Genomic DNA, 24,960 nt, shown 5'->3' with positions numbered 1-24,960 from the left:
TTAAAGCTTGGTCACAAATGGGTCTTCCAAATGGACAATGACCCCAAGCATACTTCTAAAGTTGTGACAAAATGGCTTAAGGACAACAAAGTCAAGGTATTGGAGTGGCCATCACAAAGCCCTGACCTCAATCCTATAGAAAATCTGTGGGCAGAACTGAAAAAGTGTGTGCGTGCAAGGAGGCCTACAAACTTGACTCAGTTACACCAGCTCTGTCAGGAGGAATGGGCCAAAATTCACACAACTTATTGTGGGAAGCTTGTGGAAGGCTACCCAAAATGTTTGACCCAAGTTAAACAATTTTAAGGCAATGATACCAAATACTAATTGAGTGTATGTAAACTTCTGACCCACTGGGAATGTGATGAAAGAAATAAAAGCTGAAATAAATTATTCCCTCTACTATTATTCTGACATTTCACATTCTTAAAATAAAGTGGTGATCCTAACTGACCTAAGACAGGGAATTTTTACTAGGATTCAATCTCAGGAATTGTGAAAAACTAAGTTTAAATATATTTGGCTAAAGTGTATGTAAACTTCCGACTTCAACTGTAGCTGTGTGGGCTAATATAGTCAATGTTTGTTTTAAGTTGAGCAAACTGAAGTGTTTTCTTCCCAGGTGTAATGCAAAGCATTATCACTGGAAATGAGGTAACAATAGGGCTTGGCCTGTGTTAAAAATGTTTTTTTTAAGTACAAAGTGTTTGTTAGGCATGTTTTTTAGGTGTGTGTTAAAAGATGCTTCAAATTATTAAAAGACAAAAAAGCAATTGTGATTGTGTTTGGGAAATGAAGATAGAAATGGTTTGAAAAATGTAGTGGTAATATTTCATTCAGTACAGAAATTTGTAGGCGGCTTAACTTACAGTCCCACGGCTGAACTTATCCCAAACCTGGGGTAAGTTGTGCAAAGAGACCACTTATTTTTTTTTTACAAGTATATTTTCAAAACTATCATGTTAATATGAATTCTGATTATTTCCAGGGAAACAGAACATCCTGAAATATATGTAGATATCTTTGTGAGAAAGAATACTATAGTTCCCTTGATGGAGTGATGCTGAATATAGTTGAGCCACTCTCCCCTATAGGTTATGATGGGACGGATCTGTGTCGGATCCTGAAGGAGATTGAGGGCAGCACCCCGGTGCTGATGGACCGCTGGAATGTAGAGGTGATCCTAGAGGACCCCCAGGAGATGGGTGACCCTGTGCCTTATGAGATCATCAACAACTACTTCTCCATCGGAGTGGTGAGTGAACTTCTATCATGGTCCCAGATCTGTTTGTGCTGTCTTGCCAATTCCTATGGTCATTGTCACGTCAACATGGCAATGACCATAGGAGTTGGCAGGACAGCAAAAGATGATATGTCCAGGCTACTTAGTTATGGCACACACCAGAATGCTTCGTCAACTTTTTTATAACTTGTTCTGTGTTGACAGGATGCCTCTATTGCCCACCGGTTTCATACACTGAGAGAGAAACACCCCCAGAAATTTAATAGCAGGTAAGAAAACTTGAATAATCGGACTGGAGTCTGGTTATTCAGAGGGGACTTTTAGGTGTAATGACTTTGTGCATGGTGTAAACGACCCTACGTTAATGCAAGAATGTTGTTCAATATTCTAGAATGAAGAACAAGTTATGGTATTTTGAGTTTGCCACCTCTGAGACCATCTCTGCTTCATGCAAGAAACTGAATGAATGTCTTACAATTGAGGTGAGGATTGCAAACACACAGCTTTGCATCAACACATAGAAACATATAGTAACTTTATAACAAAAACATATACCCAACCAGTGTTGCGAGTAAAAGTAACACATTACAGTACTGTTACTTTTATGAGTAACGGAGTAACATAACAAGTTACTGTCTTCAAAATTGTTTTATATTATTATTTTTTCCATTACTTTCAGAATCTCTCAGAAGGTTGTATATTTTTTAAGCCTTGTTTCCTGTAATTCATCTGTAGCTAGGCTAACTCATTTCCTAGGCTATCGTGAAACTGAAAATCAAAGAAAGATGGCAGTTGTGTTGTGTCCCCTGCTTAACCTATGCACAGGCAGCAAGCATTAATACCTTTGTCTAGAACCACCACATCAAACCTGAAATAGCATCTGGAGATTGTGCACAGAGGCACAGAGCTGGTAGCCAAAGTTCCAGAAATGTGTGAAAGAGGAGAAATCTATAGGCCTACATATTATGACAATAAACGAAGATCCATAGGCCTAAATAATATTTCCAAGTGTTCTTACGAAATGTTCATATAAACAATCAAAAATGTCTGATAAATACAATTCAAAACGGCAATAAAAAGTGTCATCACACAACTAAATTCTATCTTGATAGGGTAACGTGGTGTAACTAGCTCCCCCTAAGAACAATGTCCAATTGCTGACACAAGAAAATAAAAGTTAGGTAAAAATGTGGTATTTTAATGATGGTCATGCTTAGGGAAATAAGTGGCTACAGTTGGCACTTTTTTTTCAAGTTGCCCTATTGGAGGGGGTGCCAGTTGCCTCCAACACACTTACCTTAAATCTGTACTGCTTTATTAAAAACTGATTAGAATTTGTATCTCTAAACAAATGGATTATTACAGGCTCCCCTAATGGTGTATGTATACAGTGCCTTGCGAAAGTATTCGGCCCCCTTGAACTTTGCGACCTTTTGCCACATTTCAGGCTTCAAACATAAAGATATAAAACTGTATTTTTTTGTGAAGAATCAACAACAAGTGGGACACAATCATGAAGTGGAACGACATTTATTGGATATTTCAAACTTTTTTAACAAATCAAAAACTGAAAAATTGGCAAGAAGAAAGCCATTTCTTAAAGATATCCGTGCAAAATTATTCTAGGATTATACATATATATACATACAGGACCATATAGTCTATATCCAACAAGACAATGATCCAAAACATGGGCAAGAACAAGTATTTGATACACTGCCGATTTTGAAGGTTTTCCTACTTAGGTCTGTGATTTTTTATCATAGGTACACTTCAACTGTGAGAGACGGAATCTAAAACAAAAATCCAGAAAATCACATTGTATGATTTTTTAAGTAATTCATTTGCATTTTATTGCATGACATAAGTATTTGATCACCTACCAATCAGTAAGAATTCTGGCTCTCACAGACCTGTTAGTTTTTCTTTAAGAAGCCCTCCTGTTCTCCACTCATTAAATCAAATCAAATCAAATCCAATTTTATTTGTCACATACACATGGTTAGCAGATGTTAGTGCGAGTGTAGCGAAATGCTTGTGCTTCTAGTTCCGACAATGCAGTAATAACCAACAAGTAATCTAGCTAACAATTCCAAAACTACTACCTTATAGACACAAGAGTAAGGGGATAAAGAATATGTACATAAAGATATATGAATGAGTGATGGTACAGAGCGGCATAGGCAAGATACAGTAGATGGTATTGAGTGCAGTATATACATATGAGATGAGTATGTAAACAAAGTGGCATAGTTAAAGTGGCTAGTGATACATGTATTACCTGCATTACCTGTATTAACTGCACCTGTTTGAACTCGTTACCTGTATAAAATACACCTGTCCACACACTCAATCAAACAGACTCCAACCTCTCCACAATGGCCAAGACCATAGAGCTGTGTAAGGACATCAGGTATAGAATTGTAGACCTGCACAAGGCTGGGATGGGCTACAGGACAATAGGCAAGCAGCTTGGTGAGAAGGTGTTACTGGAATAAAATTCCTACATGTTTTAATAGCCAATTAAATTAAACACTCTGCCCACTTCTAAGAATTTGTAAGACTCTTATTTGCGTTAAATGGACAGAGACCAGTCTCAAAATCAATCAGCAGCGTTTATTCTCGAGAGTACTGAACATGAAACATTTTACCACAGGTTATAAACTGAAAATGACATCATTAGTTTTCGAACTGTCCCGTCTCTTCTTCACCCTGGTACAAAAGCAGTATCTCAAGCCTTCCCACATCGTCCCAAACCAATTTAATATAATTTATGAGCCAAGGTCTTCCTGTGTCGATAAGCATTCTAGCCAGTCTGACGATAAGTTAATTCATTTCTACCAAGGAACAGACAGTCATTGTTCTAATTCTTGATTATATTTACACACATTATATTCAGTACTAGGATAAAAAGAAAATTAATAATTCTATACAGTAACATAATAGTATTCTGATTAGTCAGTCCTGATTGAAATGTATACATAATTAGTCATTATTGATTTTAAAAAATCCCTTAACAGAAGGCAACAGCTGTTGGCGCAATTATAAGAAAATGGAAGAAGTTCAAGATGACGTTCAATGACCCTCGGTCTGGGGCTCCATGCAAGATCTCACCTCGTGGGGCATCAATGATCATGAGGAAGGTGAAGGATCAGCCCAGAACTACACGGCAGAACCTGGTCAATGACCTGAAGAGAGCTGGGTCCACAGTCTCAAAGAAAACCATTAGTAACACACTACGCTGTCATGGATTAAAATCCTGCAGCGCACGCAAGGTCCCCCTGCTCAAGCTAGCGCATGTCCAGGCCCGTCTGAAGTTTGCCAATGACCATCTGGATGATCCAGAGGAGGAATGGGAGAAGGTCATGTGGTCTGATGAGACAAAAATAGAGCTTTTTGGTCAAAACTCCACTCGCCGTGTTTGGAGGAAGAAGAAGGATGAGTACAATCCCAAGAACACCACCCCAACCGTGAAGCATGGAGGTGGAAACATCATTCTTTGGGTATGCTTTTCTGCAAAGGGGTCAGGACGACAGCATCGTATTGAGGGGAGAATGGATGGGGCCATGTATCGCAAGATCTTGGCCAACAACCTCCTTCCCTCAGTAAGAGCATTGAAGATGGATCGTGGCTGGGTCTTCCAGCATGACAACGACCCGAAACACACAACCAGGGCAACTAAGAAGTGGCTCCATAAGAAGCATCTCAAGGTCCTGGAGTGGCCTAGCCAGTCTCCAGACCTGAACCCAATAGAAAATCTTGGGAGGGAGCTGAAAGTCCGTATTGCCCAGCGACAGCCCCGAAACCTGAAGGATCTGGAGGTCTGTATGGAGGAGTGGGCCAAAATCCCTGCTGGTCAAGAACTACAGGAAATGTATGATCTCTGTAATTGCAAACAAAGGTTTCTGTACCAGATATTAAGTTCTGCTTTTCTGATGTATCAAATACTTATGTCATGCAATGAAATGCAAATGAATTACTTAAAAATCATACAATGTGATTTTCTGGATTTTTGTTTTAGATTCCGTCTCTCACCGTTGAAGTGTACCTATGATAAAAATTACAGACCTCTACATGCTTTGTAAGTAGGAAACACTGCCGATTTTGCAGGTTATCAAATACTTGTTCTCCCCACTGTACATACATATATATATACTACCGTTCAAAAGTTTGGGGTCACTTAGAAATGTCCTTGTTTTTGAAAGAAACTGCTTTTGTCCATTAAAATACAATCAAATTGGTCAGAAATACAGTGTAGACATTGTTAATGTAGTAAATGACTATTGTAGCTGGAAACAGCAGATTTCTTTTTTAATGGAATATCTACATAGGCGTACAGAGGAACATTGTAAGCAACCATCACTCCTGTGTTCCAATGGCATGCTGAGGTAGCTAATCCAAGTGTATCATTTTAAAAGGCTAATTGATCATTAGAAAACCCTTTTGCAATTATGTTAGCACAGCTGAAAACTGTTCTGATTAAAAAGCAATAAAACTGGCCTTCTTTAGACTAGTTGAGTATCTGGAGCATCATCATTTGTGGGATTGATTTCAGGCTCAAAATGGTCAGAAACACAAAGTACTTTCTTCTGAAACTCGTCAGTCTATTCTTGTTCTGAGAAATGAAGGCTATTCCATGCGAGAAATTGCCAAGAAACTGAAGATCTCGTACAACACCGTGTACTACTCCCTTCACAGAACAACGCAAACAAGCTCTAACCATAATAGAAAGAGGAGTGGGAGGCCCCGGTGTACAACTGAGCAAGAGGACAAGTACTTTAGAGTGTCTAGTTAGAGAAACAGGCGCCTCACAAGTCCTCAACTGGCAGCTTCATTAAATAGTACCGCATAACACCAGTCTCAACGTCAACAGTGAAGAGGCGACTCCGGGATGCTCCGAGTTGCAAAGAAAAAGCCTTCTCTGTCCAGTGTCTGTGTTCTTTTGCCCATCTTAATCTTTTCTTTTATTTGGCCAGTCTGAGATATGGCTTTTTCTTTGCAACTCTGCCTAGAATGCCAGCATCCCGGAGTCGCCTCTTCACTGTTGATGTTGAGACTTGTGCTTTGCCCCTTTTCCCGGCACTTATCATTCTAGCATGTCTTCTTCAGGTAGCATGACAGTTCATCTTCCCAACGGCACATGTAACTCTTGCCTGTCATTTTGATGGCCCTTGATAATGTCCCAATTTCAATATCCAAATAGATACATCTGTTTTTCCCACATACATGAGTCTCTCATCTGAGCCGTTACCACCATTTCTTTCTTGTCCATTTCTCCCACCAGCTACCCAGGAGCATGAGAGAAATGTGTATGTTCTCTCTCTCCATGCTCACTCCACATGCGCGGTCTCAGCACTCCTGCCACCTGTACCCAGGTTTGGCTCGGACTCAGATTGGACTGTTTAAAAGTCACTGTCGCATTGAACGCCTTTGTTGCTCTTTCTTCAGCCGGTTCACACAAACCGTTTGTGGCCAAATTATTCCTACATGCATTAAGACACCATCTGACATCACCTTCCATGATAACCTCAAGAGAGGACAGATCAGAACAACAGTTCTGTTTCAGGAAATCCAGACAAGAATTGACTATGACAAAATATTACATTCCCAATTTCTTAATAACATCATCTCTACAACAAATGTCAAACAGCATAACAACATACTGTTACTGTTAAAACCATTTTCAAACTTGGTTTATACTCCCTTATTTTACCGACGACCCCTCAGAAGATTTACCAGATCAGGGAGTTAGCACCCTAACCCATGGGGGAATCCCAACACTCCACTAGACCCAATCTGGTGACATTTGTATCGAAACAAAGACAAAAATTAAATCAGCAATACACACATCACAATCCATTTGGAGTAAGAGTCAACCATCATTAACATATATATTTTCTTCTATATGCAGACTGAACAAAGTAAATGTGTATATTTACCCAAGGACCAGGGAACTGGTCATTTTCCCTTCGAACACATGATTCACATCGTGATTCAAAAACAACATGTTAAATAAAAAATTAACTAATTCGAATAACCAATCAACTTAGAGTTACAAATCTTGATAACACTATAAGGAAACAATGGTATCCCATAAATGGAAATGGTAATGGTAAAAATAGAATAGAGACTGGTGTTTCTCATTCAATTTATAATTAAATCCCACCCGTTTCGATAATTTCTAGTGAGATTGATCAGGCCTCACCAGAAAGTCAGGATACAGGGCATTCGACACCATTAAATATTTACTCTCACTTTTCTTTCCCTTTCCTTCCGAAACCATTTAAAAACATTTTAAATCTTTCCATCATTCTTCATACCCAATTTAAAACCAAATTGAAAAGACCCCACTAAATAACAGGCCTTACTTGTCTGGGAACTCCGTTTATGGCTTACTCCAGATACTTTTATACTTAAAACTGCCAAATATCCCTAACTGCTCTCCCCAAGACCACAGTCTCCGGAAACATTCCAACGAGAGATAATGAAACCCCCTCTTCTGGAAAAGAAAGTGTACATTTCCTTAGCATTCACTATGCTACATCTTAACCAGCAATCCAAAAGTATTAATTATAAATCAAACATGATAATGGTAAATCCTCTATCCTTACTCCAATCATTAAACATTTGTTTTAATCCACCCCAACGTTTTATGTATCTTTTATTTAGCATGTACTACCCTTAGACACAGTGACTTTATCTCGCCACCGAGTCCAACGATTCACAGGTCTCTTTTCCCCATGATTCTCCATAACCACCGCACCACAATGTTCATGAACAAAAACAATGTAAAGTTAATTTTAGGTTTGGTAACCCCTATGCTAATTCCTCATGACCCCTCCACCCTTTCGTCCATTCTAGAAATCAATTTCAGAACAAGACAACATAGAATGTAAATCTATTTCATAATAAAACCACATAAAATGTCTCCTAAGATAAAAAGCTCCCAAGGTGTGTTCTGAGTGTTTGGCCAGATCATTTTAATTTGTTACCTCTTTAGAATCCACACCCCTGGCATTTTACCTAGATTCTTCAACCCAAAATACTTTTTCTTATGGCAAATTTAGACAATTTCTCATCATAAGGAATCAGCGATTTTGTTCCCTGGATCTATTAAAAAGTTGTGTAAGAGGTGATCTCATATGTCTTCCTTCACATAGAACTGTAATCTCTATGAACCACTATCGATCGTACCGATGCCGTACACCGCTATGTGAAAGTTCCCGCCCTGCTACTCTCCAGACGATTTGTTGTTGTCTTTTAAAAAAGATGCAAATGGCAGCATTTCTTCCGATTGCAGCAGGCTCCATTCCCACTTTACACTCATTTTTCCAATGACCAACAGCTCCACATCTAAAACAGAACTCTTTCTCCCTACGCTTTTATGTTTTTCCGCTACGTTTCTTTCTTACCTTGGCCATTGAAACTATAGTTAGTGACTTTCCCTGTGGCCGTATTAACCCCTCGCACGTCTGCGAAGTGAGCGGAGTTAAATTCAACTCTCATAGCATCTTGCTCTATTTCATCCACAACCCCCGCAATTGCTGTTTTGATCACAGGTTTCAAATCTGATATCAAGGCCAAAGTACAAATTCTATCAATGTACTCCCGTACCCAGTCTTTCTGTAGCTGAGTACATCTACTAATTCCGGGTTAATCGGTTGGTATTTTTTGTTGAGATAATGCTGACATCAAAACGCTGGTATATTGAGCTTTGATTATGGTTTTGTCATTGTGCCAAGTCATAATTGCCTCCCTGAATTTTCTGTCAGATTGGAATTTTCTGTCAGCCGGGAAATGCTGACCAATCTTATCCAGTTTGCTCAATTTTCCCATATTCGAGCCGAATTGATAGAATGCTTGTACGCTTCTGTCAGTGCCTCCATGGCTTTATTAAAATCCTCTAGCTCCGCTTTACCGGGAAAACATGGGCCGTCTGTTGCCATATCAATAGTTATTATTCCGAAACCTCTCCCGACAGTGTGCAGGGTGTTTAGATTTCTTCACTCCCCGTCTATAATACACACCTTCTATTAACTATTTTCCAAGGTAGAGCTACCCACTTCGCCAGATAATAGTTATGGTATTTGTGCCTATTAATTGGTCACAGCACTTAATACCTTGTATTAGAACCTATACTATAGCATCTGCAAATGTATTGCTGGAGAATACGGATCACCTAATGTCTTATTCCAGTGTTGCGCCTCAAATATCACTGTTGTTGATAACACACATTACCAAAACTATTCAGACTTGTCTCCCTATTTCCACGTAATCTTTCATGGTTCCCCCTCCCCATAGGGCATAAACCAACCTCTCTCCTTATTGCTACTGCTAATACACGTAACTCAAACAGTGTTTGTATATCTTAATGCTTTTCTTTTAGCCATGCATGTGGCTTATCTTCAGAATTTATAGGCAGCCTTCTTATCATTATCCACATATACTCTACTGCCTCACTGTCAACTGCAGCTGGGACTTTCATCCCTTTTACAGATCTCACAGGGGAATATCCCCACTAGGGACCTATCCTATATGGAACCTACACTACACTGTATTGTCCCTCATGGATCTCGCAGAGGAACACCTCCACTAGGGACCTATCCTATATGGAACCTACCCTACACTGTATTGTCCCTCATGGATCTCACAGGGGAATATCCCCACTAGGGACCTATCCTATATGGAACCTACCCTACACTGTATTGTCCCTCATGGATCTCGCAGAGGAACACCTCCACTAGGGACCTATCCTATATGGAACCTACCCTACACTGTATTGTCCCTCATGGATCTCGCAGAGGAAAACCTCCACTAGGGACCTATCCTATATGGAACCTACCCTACACTGTATTGTCCCTCATGGATCTCGCAGAGGAAAACCTCCACTAGGGACCTATCCTATATGGAACCTACCCTACACTGTATTGTCCCTCATGGATCTCGCAGAGGAAAACCTCCACTAGGGACCTATCCTATATGGAACCTACCCTACACTGTATTGTCCCTCATGGATCTCGCAGAGGAAAACCTCCACTCGGGACCTATCCTTATGGAACCTTCCCTACACCTTATTTTTACCTGGATCTCGCAGAGGAACACCTCCACTCAGGACCTATCCTAATGGAACCTAGCCTACACCAGATATTTACGACCGGTCATTACACGGCAGGGTAGCCTAGTGGCTAGAGTGTTGGACTAGTAACTGGAAGGTTGCAAGTTCAAACCCCCGAGCTGACAAGGTACAAATCTGTTGTTCTACCCCTGAACAGGCACTGTTCCTCGGCTGTCATTGAAAATAAGAATTTGTTCTTAACTGACTTGCCTAGTAAAATAAATAAAACACAATAGACCTACTGAATAAACTCAGGTTTTCTAGTTCCGTATCCTATAATTGTTCAGCCTACAATTCTCATCTCCCCAAGGTGTCAGAATTAGTGATAACAGGCGTAGGAACTGTGCCTACCTTATTTCTGGTGCCGTTTCTCTGATCCGGAAATCTCTAGTTCAACTGCAAATCGTGATGAATCCCTTTCGTGACGCCAACGGTTCTAATTTTCAGAGTAAAAACTCAACGGGCAATTTGAAAGCTCAAACCAATTTTATTCTTCCTAGAGGGTCAATACAGCTGCATTAGACAAGGACATATTCACACAAGCACTGATATTTAAACCTTTCTCCTATGCTGAATGCTACTCCATGAAAGGTGAGTTCCACTCCGCTAGCACGTCGATAGTCAGCAAGCAAGCATATATTATTTTATTACATGAGGATTGTGGTTAACACAGCTGACCTGATAGTTATGTGGTATGTTTAGCTCATTATGGCATCTCATTAAGTTGCACTGTCTGCCTGATGTTGTATGTCCCTCAGTGCTGCGGCACACCATTGGACCTGAGTGGCCTTTCTATGGAGGGGATCGCAGTCCTCAACATTCCCAGCATGCACGGTGGATCCAACCTGTGGGGAGAAGCCAAGAAGGGTGAATCCAAGTCCTTGATGAATCCCCAGGAAATGCCGGAGGTTATTGTCGACCCTGAAATCCTGAAAGTCAGTGGACAAGGTACAGTGAAATCCCTTGGCTTGATCCAAGGGCTCAAGGTTTCAAAATGTTAAAAGTTGTGCCAGTGTCTGGTATAGAATATTGTTAGAATATCATGTGAGATGTTTTAGAGTATCCATTTCAAGAGGTCTGTTCTAGGTTTGATCAGCTAGTCTCAGACTAAAAACTGTACTGCCTCTGTGTGAACTGCATGTTCAGTGTTTCCATCTTCCATGACAGACCTCAGTGACCTGCGTTTGGAAGTGGTTGGTCTAGAAGGGGCCATGGAGATGGGGCAGATATATACTGGACTTAAGAGTGCTATAAGACTAGCAAAAACCTCACAGATTACAATCAGGTGAGTGTTTGTGACATGTTGAGACATGTACAGACTAGCTGAGATATCACAGTATGATGTGGGATGATTATTTGTACACCTTACACCTTTAAAAAAAATATTCCATTCTCACTACTAATGCTGCCTTCATAACCAAGTGAGAAGGTGGTAATTACCCGTTGTAAAGTCTTAAATACAAGATGGGTGTATTCACGTTTTGAACTGAGAAATTTCATCAAATGTGTAGGTCATGAGAAGGTTTTGATTATTTTATATATATTTTTATATATAAAAGTGTGTATATATATATATATACACTACTGTTCAACAGTTTGGGGTCACTTAAATGTCCTTGTTTTTGAAAGAAAATCACATTTCTTTGTCCATTAAAATAACAGCAAATTGATCAGAAATATAATGTAGACCTTGTTAATGTTGTAAATTACTATTGTAGCTGGAAACGTCAGTTTTGTAATGGAATATCTACATAAGGGTACAGAGGCCCATTATCAGCCACCGTCACTCCTGTGTTCCAATGGCACGTTGTGTTAGCCTTTTAAAATGGTAAACTTGGATTAGCTAATTGATCATTAGAAAACCCTTTTGCAATTATGTTCGCACAGCTAAAAACTGTGGTTCTGATTAAAGAAGCAATAAAACTGGCCTTCTTTAGACTAGTTGAGTATCTGGAGCATCAGCATTTGTGGGTTCGATTACAGGCTCAAAATGGCCATAAATAAATAGCTTTCTTCTTCATTTACAACATTAAAAACTGTATTTCTGATCAATTTGATGTTATTTTATTTTAAATGGACAAATGGATAAAAAAGTTGTTTTTCTTTCAAAATCAAGGAAATTTCTAAGTGACCCCTAACTGTTGAACAGTGGGTTAACTGCCCCTAACTGTTGAACATATATATATATTGTTTTGTTTGTTATTTAACTAGGCAAGTCAGTTAAGAACAGTTTATTTATAATGACAGCATACCAGGGAACAGTGGGTTAACTGCCTTGTTCAGAGGCAGAACGACAGATTTGTACCTTATCAGCTCTGGGATTCGATCCAACAACCTTTCCGTTACTGGCCCAACACTCTAACCACTAGGGTACCTGCCACCATTAGGCTACCTGCCCTATATCCAGAGCTGCTTTCACTTTTTAAATCAGAAGGAAGATAAACAGAATCAATTTTGTATCAATCATTTGTACAACTGCTGAAGATGCCACCATGCTTGCTGTCTTTTTTTGTTGACAAATGATGTCAGAGAGGTGCAAGTGGGAAACTTGGAGCATGGGGATAATAGATAAGTTTCCCCACTAGTAATTACCAGTTGGAAGGGCATTTAAGTGTATTTTTCCCAGTTGTATGCTGGTATTTACAAAATTCTGAGATGTTGTGAACACAAAATGTTCTCCCTTATGTCTCTGTCCATCTCTCAGGACTAAGAAACCTTTACCAATGCAGATAGACGGAGAGCCCTGGATGCAGCCACCCTGTACGGTGAGTGCTAGGAATCCAGATTGAGTTCAGTGTAACAGAGCATTTTAAGAGTTTTTAAAGCAAGTTCTATTGCTAGAGACCATGGAGCTTGATGCTAATAACATGTTGTTAATATAACATGGTAACATGTTGGTAACAAGTACGTAGACATGGTAATAACATGGTCATTTGAGTAACACAACCTTTCACTCATATTCCCCCTTCAGATTCACATCACACACAAGAACCAGGCCAGTATGCTGATGGGTCCCCAGAGCCGGTCCAGCTTCTTCAGCTCAAAGTAGAAGCCTGCTCCCTGGCTACACGCAGTAACATGACCTATATGCACTTGCTTATTATTTTACATTTGTGAAATGACTGAAGCAGCTTGGTTTGTGAAACCAGTTGGTATATGCATATTTTAGAGAAATAGGTTGACCAACATTTTAAGACAGTTCAACACATATTATTTTGTTTGTTCTGCCTCAATACAAGATGACATTATGAAAACATTGCCAACTACAGCTGTATGATAGCCTTTTATATTACTCTGGACAACAAGTTAAGAGCTTTTAGTGGGTTTTATGTGCCTTTTCCATCATGTTTTGCCAAATTCACCTTATGCGTTATCAAGGGGACAAAGACTGCTGGGTTGCACAGTCTAAGATATTGGTATCCGCTTGAAAAGTTTGAGTTAAATGTTTATTCAACAATATTATTTTAACTGCATTTAACTTCATTGTTATGACATTTTTGTAGGATAATTTAAATGTATACGGTACCAGTCAAAAGTTTGGACACACCTACTCATTCAAGGGTTTTTCTTTATTTTTACTATTTTCTACATTGTAGAATAATAGTGAAGACATCAAAAATATGAAATAACACATATGGAATCATATAGTAACCAAAAAAAGTGTTAAATCAAAATAAACTTTAGATTCTTCAAAGTAGCCAACCTTTGCCTTGATGACAGCTTTGAATTATCTCAACCAGCTTCATGAGGTAGTCACCTAGAAGGCTTTTCCAACAGTCTTGAAGGAGTTCCCACATATGCTGAGCACTTGTTGGCTGCTTTTCCTTCACTCTGCGGTCCAACTCATCCCAAACCATCTCAATTGGGTTGAGGTTGGGTGATTGTGGAGGCCAGGTCATCTGATGCAGCACTCTTGTTCTTGTCAAATAGTCCTTACACAACCTGAAGGTGTGTTGGGTCATTGTCCTGTTGAAAAGCAAATGATAGTCCCACTAAGCGTAAACCAGATGGGATGGTGTATCGCTACAGAATGCTGTGGTAGCCATGCTGGTTACGTGTGCCTTGAATTCTAAATAAATCACAGACAGTGTTTTTTATTTTATTTAACCAGATAGGCATGTTGAGAACAAGTTCTCATTTATAACTGTGACCTGGCCAAGATAAAGCAGAGCAGTGTGACTGTCACAAATATTTGTAGAGACGGACCAAGGCGCAGCGGATGTTGAGTTCCACATAATTTATTATAAAGTGAAACTTAGCAAAACAATAACACAAACAACAAACCGTGACTACAGAGATGCTACGTGCACTTACTCAAAACAATATCCCATAAAACACAGGTGGGAAAAATGCTACTTAAATATGATCCCCATTTAGACACAACGATTACCAGCTTCCTCTAATTGGGAATCATACCAATCACCAACATAGAAAACGAAACTAGAACCCCACATAGAAAATATAAACTAGACTAACCCCCCAGTCACGCCCTGACCTACTTTACCATAGAAAATAAGGGCTCTCTATGGTCAGGACGTGACAGTGACACAGACAACAACAGAGTTACACATGGAGTAAACAATAAACAAGCCAGTAACACAATAAACAAGTCAATGGCACAGTAGAAAAAAAAGAGTCTATATACAGTGTGTCACACCCTGACCATAGTTTGCTTTGTATGTTTCTATGTTTTGTTTGGTCAGGGAGTGATCTGAGAGGGCATTCTATGTTGGATGTCTAGTTTGTCTGTTTCTGTGTTTGGGCCTGATATGGTTCTCAATCAGAGGCAGGTGTTAGTCATGGTCTCTGATTGGGAACCATATTTAGGTAGCCTGTTTTGTGTTGGGTTTTGTGAGTGGTTGTTTCCTGTCTTTGTGTTTGTTGCACCAGATAGGGCTGTTTCGGTTTTGCCACGTTTATTATTTTGTATTATGTTCATGTTGAGTTTACCTATTAAAAAACATGAACTATAACCACGCTGCATTTTGGTCCGCCTCTCCTTCCCAGGAGGAAAGCCGTTACACAGTGTGTGCAAAAGGCATGAGGAGGTAGGCAATAAATAGGCCATAGGAGCGAATAATTACAATTTAGCAGATTAACACTGGAGTGATAAATGAGCAGATGATGATGTGCAAGTAGAGATACTGGTGTGCAAAATAGCAGAAAAGTAAATAAAATAAAAACAGTATGGGGATGAGGTAGGTAAATTTAGGTGGGCTATTTACAAATGGACTATGTGTCACCAGCAAAGCACCATCACACCTCCGCCATGCTTCACGGTGGGAACCACACATGCGGAGATCATCCGTTAACCTACTCTGCATCTCACAAAGACATGGTGGTCGGAACCAAAGATCGCAGATTTGGACTCATCAGACCAAAGGACAGATATCCACCGGTCTAATGTTTCTTGGCCCAAGCAGGTCTCTTCTTCTTATTGGTGTCCTTTAGCAGTGGTTTATTTGCAGCAATTTGACCAGGAAGAACTGATTCACACAGTCTCCTCTGAACAGTTGATGTTGAAATGTGTCTTGAACTTGAACTCTGTGGTGCAATCTGAGTTGGAGTTAATTGCCGATTTCTGAGGCTGGTAACTCAAATGAACTTATCCTCTGCAGCAGAGGTAACTCTGGGTCTTCCTTTGCTGTGGCAGTCCTCATGAGAGCCAGTTTCATTATAGCATTTTATGCTTTTTGTGACTGCACTTGAAGAAACTTTCAAAGTTCTTGAAATTTTCCGTATTGACTGACCTTCATGTCTTAAAGTAATGATGGACTGTCTTTTCACTTTGCTTATTTGAGCTGTTCTTGTCATTATATGGACTTGTTCTTTTACCAAATAGGGCTGTCTTCTGTATACCACCCCTACCTTGTCACAACACAACTGATTTGGCTCAAACATATTTAAGAAGGAAAAAAATTCCACATTCACTTTTAACAAGGCACACCTGTTAATTGAAATACATTACAGGTGACTACCTCATGAAGCTGGTTGAGAGAATGCCAAGAGTGTGAAAAGCTGTCATCAAGGCAAAGGGTGGCTACTTTGAAGAATCTCAAATATACAATATATTTTGATTTGTTTAACACATTTTTGGTTACTACATGATTCCATATGTGTTATTTCATAGCGTTGATGTCTTCACTATTATTCTATAATGTAAAATATAAATAAAACCCTGAAATGAATAGGTTTGTCCAAACTTTTGACTGGTACTGTATCAAATTTGGTCATTGAAAGTCTAAAATTGTCCAGGATTTGTTAAGTTATGAAATGTTTAAAAGCTCAGTGCATAATGCTTGTGGTAATATACCCACATCAGTGCAGATTTATATGAAATTAGTCTGCACTCTTGTCAGCAAGAAACTCTTTGCTCCTATGTCCTGTGGCCAAACGTAATTAATTGTTTTAATAGCAGTAGTTTAATTCAGTAGTTTTAATATATTGAGTGACCGTTTGGAATCGAAAACAAATTGTTTACTTCCTCCTCTCAATTTAAGGTCTCAGTTTTCTCTTATTCGGTATCTCTAATTGAAGGTTAGCCATATCATTTCACTTAAATACTGAGAATGTTGAAAATATTGGAAATGATGCTATAGTTATTTCAATAAACTGATTTGACATTGTGCAATGTGGTGTGGTTATTATATAATGAATAGGTAACTATTTGATATGTTTCTTTATTAGTTAGGCCAAGGGGAGAGTGGGGTAAGTTGAACCAAAGGGTTAAGTTGAGTCACTCTTAATTCAAGCAAACCATACACAAAATTCATAATTTGACCAATTATTTAGGAAGTGGTCATAATTTCATGGAGACTAAGGAAGAAACCACACGGAAAAGTGGTAAGCAAGTTAAGTCCAAAAAAGTAAATTAATTTATTGTGTTAGAGATTTCATGATGCGTGTATCTAAACCAAAGTAGATACTTCTAAGATTGTTCTATACATCAGTTGGGGTCTCTATAAGCTTCAACATGAGGTCCTTATCCTAGCATGAAAGTGCATCCTTGTAGCTGTGTGGGTGGGCTAATAGTCTAAATATTTGCCTTGGGGTAAGTTGAGTTAATAGCAAGTTGAGCAAATTGAAGTGTTTTCTTCCCAGGAATAATGCAAGGCATTATCGCTGGGATATGAGGTAACAAGTTTTTTTTTTTAAAGTACAAAATCTTTATTAGGTGTTAAGCATTTTCACATTTGAGTCATTTAGCAGATGCTCTTATCCAGAGTGACTTACAGGGGCAAGTAGGATAAAGTGACTTGCTCAAGTGCACACCAGCATATTTTTCACCTGGTTGGCTCGGGGATTTGAACCAGCAACCTTTCGGTTACTGTTCCAACGCTCTTAACCACAAGGCTACCTGCTTTTTTTTTGTCCACTGGCAGTCTCTATGGGGGTGCCACAGGGTTCAGTTCTCGGGCCGACTATTTTTTCTGTATATATCAATGGATGTCGCTCTTGCGACATCCTTCTGTTCACCTGATTTAGAATTCCTCACAATCAAATGTAGACCGCATTATCTACCAAGAGAATTCTCTTCGATTATAATCACAGCCGTATATATCCCCCCCCAAGCAGACACATCGATGGCTCTGAACGAACTTTATTTGACTCTTTGCAAACTGGAATCCATTTATCCGGAGGCTGCATTCATTGTAGCTGGGGATTTTAACAAGGCTAATCTGAAAACAAGACTCCCTAAATTTTATCAGCATATCGATTGCGCAACCAGGGGTGGAAAAACCTTGGATCATTGTTACTCTAACTTCCGCGACGCATATAAGGCCCTGCCCCACCCTCCTTTCGGAAAAGCTGACCACGACTCCATTTAGTTGATCCCTGCCTACAGACAGAAACTAAAACAAGAGGCTCCCACGCTGAGGTCTGTCCAACGCTGGTCCGACCAAGCTGACTCCACACTCCAAGACTGCTTCCATCACGTGGACTGGGATATGTTTCGTATTGCGTCAGATAACAATATTGACGAATACGCTGATTCGGTGTGCGAGTTCATTAGAACGTGCGTTGAAGATGTCGTTCCCATAGCAACGATTAAAACATTCCCTAACCAGAAACCGTGGATTGATGGCAGCATTCGCGTGAAACTGAAAGCGCGAACCACTGCTTTTAATCAGGGCAAGGTGACTGGTAACATGACCGAATATAAACAGTGCAGCTATTCGCTCCGCAAGGCTATCAAACAAGCTAAGCGTCAGTACAGAGACAAAGTGGAATCTCAATTCAACGGCTCAGACACAAGAGGCATGTGGCAGGGTCTACAGTCAATCACGGACTACAAGAAGAAATCCAGCCCAGTCACGGACCAGGATGTCTTGCTCCCAGGCAGACTAAATAACTTTTTTGCCCGCTTTGAGGACAATACAGTGCTACTGACACGGCCTGCAACGAAAACATGCGGACTCTCCTTCACTGCAGCCGAGGTGAGTAAGACATTTAAACGTGTTAACCCTCGCAAGGCTGCAGGCCCAGACGGCATCCCCAGCCGCGCCCTCAGAGCATGCGCAGACCAGCTGGCCGGTGTGTTTACGGACATATTCAATCAATCCCTATACCAGTCTGCTGTTCCCACATGCTTCAAGAGGGCCACCATTGTTCCTGTTCCCAAGAAAGCTAAGGTAACTGAGCTAAACGACTACCGCCCCGTAGCACTCACTTCCGTCATCATGAAGTGCTTTGAGAGACTAGTCAAGGACCATATCACCTCCACCCTACCTGACACCCTAGACCCACTCCAATTTGCTTACCGCCCAAATAGGTCCACAGACGATGCAATCTCAACCACACTGCACACTGCCCTAACCCATCTGGACAAGAGGAATACCTATGTGAGAATGCTGTTCATCGACTACAGCTCGGCATTCAACACCATAGTACCCTCCAAGCTCGTCATCAAGCTCGAGACCCTGGGTCTCGACCCCGCCCTGTGCAACTGGGTACTGGACTTCCTGACGGGCCGCCCCCAGGTGGTGAGGGTAGGCAACAACATCTCCACCCCGCTGATCCTCAACACTGGGGCCCCACAAGGGTGCGTTCTGAGCCCTCTCCTGTACTCCCTGTTCACCCACGACTGCGTGGCCACGCACGCCTCCAACTCAATCATCAAGTTTGCGGACGACACAACAGTGGTAGGCTTGATTACCAACAGCGACGAGACGGCCTACAGGGAGGAGGTGAGGGCCCTTGGAGTGTGGTGTCAGGAAAATAACCTCACACTCAACGTCAACAAAACTAAGGAGATGATTGTGGACTTCAGGAAACAGCAGCAGAGGGAACACCCCTATCCACATCGATGGAACAGTAGTGGAGAGGGTAGCAAGTTTTAAGTTCCTCGGCATACACATCACAGACAAACTGAATTGGTCCACTCACACAGACAGCATTGTGAAGAAGGCGCAGCAGCGCCTCTTCAACCTCAGGAGGCTGAAGAAATTCGGCTTGTCACCAAAAGCACTCACAAACTTCTACAGCACAATCGAGAGCATCCTGGCGGGCTGTATCACCGCCTGGTACGGCAACTGCTCCGCCCACAACCGTAAGGCTCTCCAGAGGGTAGTGAGTTCTGCACAACGCATCACCGGGGGCAAACTACCTGCCCTCCAGGACACCTACACAACCCAATGTTACAGGAAGGCCATAAAGATCATCAAGGACATCAACCACCCGAGCCACTGCCTGTTCACCCCGCTATCATCCAGAAGGCGAGGTCAGTACAGGTGCATCAAAGCTGGGACCGAGAGACTGAAAAACAGCTTCTATCTCAAGGCCATCAGACTGTTAAACAGCCACCACTAACATGAGTGGCTGCTGCCAACACACTGACACTGACACTGACTCAACTCCAGCCACTTTAATAATGGGAATTGATGGGAAATGATGTAAATATATCACTAGCCACTTTAAACAATGCTACCTTATATAATGTTACTTACCCTACATTATTCATCTCATATGCATACGTATATACTGTACTCTATATCATCGACTGCATCCTTATGTAATACATGTATCACTAGCCACTTTAACTATGCCACTTTGTTTACATACTCATCTCATATGTATATACTGTACTCGATACCATCTACTGTATCTTGCCTATGCTGCTCTGTACCATCACTCATTCATATATCCTTATGTACATATTCTTTATCCCCTTACACTGTGTATAAGACAGTAGTTTTGGAATTGTTAGTTAGATTACTTGTTGGTTATTACTGCATTGTCGGAACTAGAAGCACAAGCATTTCGCTACACTCGCATTAACATCTGCTAACCATGTGTATGTGACAAATAACATTTGATTTGATTTGATTTGCTGCTGGGGATTCTCTGATCCAACTCTACGCAGACGACACCATTCTGTATACTTCTGGCCCTTCAATGGACACTGTGTTAACAAACCTCCAGACGAGCTTCAATGCCATAAACACTCCTTCCTTGGCCTCCAACTGCTCTTAAATGCAAGAAAAACTAAATGCATGCTCTTCAACCGATCGCTGCCTGCACCCACCCGCCTAGCATCACTACTCTGGACGGTTCTGACTTAGAATATGTGGACAACTACAAATACCTAGGTGTCTGGTTAGACTGTAAACTCTCCTTCCAGACTCACATTAAGCATCTCTAATCCAAAATTAAATCTAGAATCAGCTTCCTATTTCACAACAAAGCCTCCTTCACTTATGCTGTTAAACATAAAACTGGCTATCTTACCGATCCTTGACTACGGCGATGTCATTTACAAAATAGCCTCCAACACTCTACTCAGCAAATTGGATGTAGTCTATTACAGTGCCATCCGTTTTGTCACCAAAGCCGCATATACTACCCAGCACTGCAACCTGTATGCTTTCGTTGGCTGGTTTTCGCTTCATATTCGTCGCCAAACTCACTGGCTCCAGGTCATCTATAAGTCTTTGCTAGGTAAAGCCCCGCCTTATCTCAGCTCACTGGTCACCATAACAACACCCACCTGTAGCACGCACTCCAGCAGTTATATTTCACTCGTCTTCCCCAAAGCCAACTCCTCTTTTGGCTGCCTTTCCAAATCACTGAAGCTGGAGACATATCTCCCTCACTAACTTTAAGCATCAGCTGTCAGAGAAGCTTACCAATCATTGGACCTGTACACAGCCCATCTGTAAATATCCCAACCAACTACCTCATCCCCATATTGTTATTTATTTTTTGCTCCTTTGCACCCCAGTATCTCTACTTGCACATCATCTTCTGCACATCTATCACTCCAGTGTTAATGCTAAATTGTAATTATTTCGCCACTATGGCCTATTTATTGCCTTACCTACCTATCTTACTATATTTGCACACACTGTATATAGATTGTTCTATTGTGTTATTGACTGTACGTTTGTTTATCCCATGTGTCAACTCTGTGTTGTTTGTGTTGCACTGCTTTGATTTATCATGGCCAGGTCGCAGTTGTAAATGAGAACTTGTTCTCAACTGGCCTACCTGGTTAAATAAAGGTGAAATAAAAAATCAAATGTTTAGGATGCTCTGGATCGATGTGAACTACAGCGTGTTCCAGTTCCCGCCAATATCCAGCAACTTTGCACAGCCATTGAAGAGAAGTGGGACAATATTCCACAGGCCACAATCAACAGCCCGATCAACTCTATGCGAAGGAGATTTATCGTGCTGCATGAGGCAAATGGTGGTCACACTAGATACTGACTGGTTTTCTGATCCACGCCCCTATCTTTTGCATATCTGTATTCCCAGTCATGTGAAATCCATAGATTAGGGCCTAATGAATATATTTCAATTGACTGATTTCCTTATATGAACTGTAACTGAGTAAAGTTGTTGCATTTTTGTTCAGTGTATATTTCCCTTGACAGAGTAATGCTGAATGTAAAAACATTGCTCAAATTACCACATTCTCACCTACTAGAGAAATAAAGGTACTATGTTGTGGTCTCACCAATTCTCTTCAGTCTCACCAAATATACACTGCTCAAAAAAATAAAGGGAACACTTAAACAACACAAGTCAATCACACTTCTGTGAAATCAAACTGTCCACTTAAGAAGCAACACTGATTGACAATAAATTTCACATGCTGTTGTGCAAATGGAATAGACAGCAGGTGGAAATTATAGGTAAATAGCAAGACACCCCCAATAAAGGAGTGGAACTTCTCAGTTCCTATGCTTCCTGGCTGATGTTTTGGTCACTTTTGAATGCTGGCGGTGCTTTCACTCTAGTGGTAGCTTGAGATGGAGTCTACAACCCACACAAGTGGCTCAGGTAGTGCAGCTCATCGAGGATGGCACATCAATGCGAGCTGTGGCAAGAAGGTTTGCTGTGTCTGTCAGCATAGTGTCCAGAGCATGGAGGCGCTACCAGGAGACAGGCCAGTACATCAGGAGACGTGGAGGAGGCCGTAGGAGGGCAACAACTCAGCAGCAGGACCGCTACCTCCGCCTTTGTGCAAGGAGGAGCACTACCAGAGCCCTGCAAAATGATCTCCAGCAGGCCACAAATGTGCATGTGTCTGCTCAAACAGTCAGAAACAGACTCCATGAGGGTGGTATGAGGGCCCGACGTCCACAGGTGGGGGTTGTGCTTACAGCCCAACACCGTGCAGGACGTTTGGCATTTGCCAGAGAACACAAAGATTGGCAAATTCGCCACTGGCGCCCTGTGCTCTTCACAGATGAAAGCAGGTTCACACTGAGCACATGTGACAGAGTCTGGAGACGCCTTGGAGAACGTTCTGCTGCCTGCAACATCCTCCAGCATAACCGGTTTGGCGGTGGGTTAGTTAGTCATGGTGTGGGGTGGCATTTCTTTGGGGGGCCGCACAGCCCTCCATGTGCTCGCCAGAGGTAGCCTGACTGCCATTAGGTACAGAGATGAGATCCTCAGACCCCTTGTGAGACCATATGCTGGTGCGGTTGGCCCTGGGTTCCTCCTAATGCTGGACAATGCTAGACCTCATGTGGCTGGAGTGTGTCAGCAGTTCCTGCAAGAGGAAGGCATTGATGCTATGGACTGGCCCCCCCCGTTCCCCAGACCTGAATCCAATTGAGCACATCTGGGACATCATGTCTCGCTCCATTCACCAACGCCACATTGCAACACAGACTGTCCAGGAGTTGGTGGATGCTTTAGTCCAGGTCTGGGAGGAGATCCCTCAGGAGACCATCCGCCACCTCATCAGGAGCATGCCCAGGCGTTGTAGGGAGGACATACAGGCACGTGGAGGCCACACACACTACTGAGCCTCATTTGGACTTGTTTTAAGGACATTACATCAAAGTTGGATCAGCCTGTAGTGTGGTTTTCCACTTTAATTTTGAGTGTGACTCCAAATCCAGACCTCCATGGGTTGATAAATTTGATTTCCATTGATAATTTTTGTGTGATTTTGTTGTCAGCACATTCAACTATGTAAAGAAAAAAGTATTTAATAAGAATATTTCATTCATTCAGATCTAGGATGTGTTATTTTAGTGTTTAGTGTTTTTTTGAGCAGTGTATTACACATACAAGATCACAGGGGGTGCCACTTGTTCCGTTTTAGCAGTCTGCTCTGTGCCAGCTTCATTGGCTGGGCCCCATGACCTTATACTTTGGTACATTCACAGATGGATTATTAGAAGCAATTGCTATTATGTGTCTTCAGTGTTGGGGAAGCTACTCTGAAAATATAATTTACCAAGCTACCGATATCTTTACATTGAAAGAAGTTAAGCTACACTAAAGCTACCCTAAAATACAGTTTACGTAACTAAAGTAACTTTGAAAAAATAGTCCACTACATTCAAACTACTTCATGAAAAATGTTCATATGTAAATCTGAAATGTCAATGACTCCAAATTGCAAAAACAGATCCCTTTGGGGTAATATGGTAACAACAATTTGTAATTTAGCCTATTAAACACAACTATGTTTCAGGTGAGAATTGTGCAGGTATGATCCCGGAAAATAAAGGACATTTTCTACTTCACCCATATTTTATTTTAGCAAAACAAGTAGTTTGTAGTTCCACTACTTAGCACTAGTACATGGCAAAAAAAAAAAACTACTGAAAACACTACCTATATTTTAATTTAGTTCAACTACCACCAAGCTAAATGTATTGCTAAATGTAGTTTACTTACTAGTTGAACTACATGTAGCTAGTTCACTACTAGCCAATACTGATCTTCTTGCAATGACTAAATATCTAGGCCTAGTTCATGACAGCCCTGCCACCGACCAATGTTGTTCAATTTATCTGATAACGTTCTATAATTTAAACAGCTGTAGTCTATGTTAGGCTGTATTTATCTTAAACCGAGACTATTTTCTTTCATAAATGTAGGCTTATTGTTTAGACTTGAACCTAGGCTATATAGGCAACGGCTTTTCTCAGGTATGTTAAACTTTTTGCACACTTCACAAGCAGTTTAACCATTTAGCAGAATAACATTTACCATAATAACACAGCTCTGGCTAGCGAAACGAAAGAACCCAAATTATCTAAAAATGCTACTTTCTTGGCACATTCGTTTTTGCCTACGTGCACGAAGTGCTGATCGACAAACAAAAGACAATACAATACGACTGCCATCCAAT

General features: G+C 41.0%; 1 protein-coding gene across 3 annotated transcripts in view; it reads left to right on the top strand.

Annotated features, from left to right (window-relative positions):
* Window positions 1-13,961, top strand: part of LOC112216243 (diacylglycerol kinase beta) — a 43,718-nt gene extending 29,757 nt beyond the window's left edge. For all 3 annotated transcript variants that reach the window (XM_024376087.2, XM_024376086.2, XM_042299553.1), the window contains 7 exons: window positions 1,095-1,255; window positions 1,448-1,512; window positions 1,635-1,725; window positions 11,117-11,306; window positions 11,526-11,643; window positions 13,063-13,123; window positions 13,330-13,961. In XM_024376087.2, the coding sequence (XP_024231855.1) occupies window positions 1,095-1,255; window positions 1,448-1,512; window positions 1,635-1,725; window positions 11,117-11,306; window positions 11,526-11,643; window positions 13,063-13,123; window positions 13,330-13,407 (764 nt within the window). In that variant the 3' untranslated portion in view covers window positions 13,408-13,961. The remainder of the gene's footprint in view (window positions 1-1,094; window positions 1,256-1,447; window positions 1,513-1,634; window positions 1,726-11,116; window positions 11,307-11,525; window positions 11,644-13,062; window positions 13,124-13,329) is intronic.
* The last annotated feature ends 10,999 nt before the right edge of the window (window positions 13,962-24,960 follow it).

The sequence above is a fragment of the Oncorhynchus tshawytscha genome, linkage group LG16 (assembly GCF_018296145.1).
Source record: "Oncorhynchus tshawytscha isolate Ot180627B linkage group LG16, Otsh_v2.0, whole genome shotgun sequence".
NCBI lineage: Eukaryota > Metazoa > Chordata > Actinopteri > Salmoniformes > Salmonidae > Oncorhynchus > Oncorhynchus tshawytscha.
Note: the sequence above shows the minus strand (reverse complement) of the source record. Positions and strands in the feature narration are given on the sequence as shown.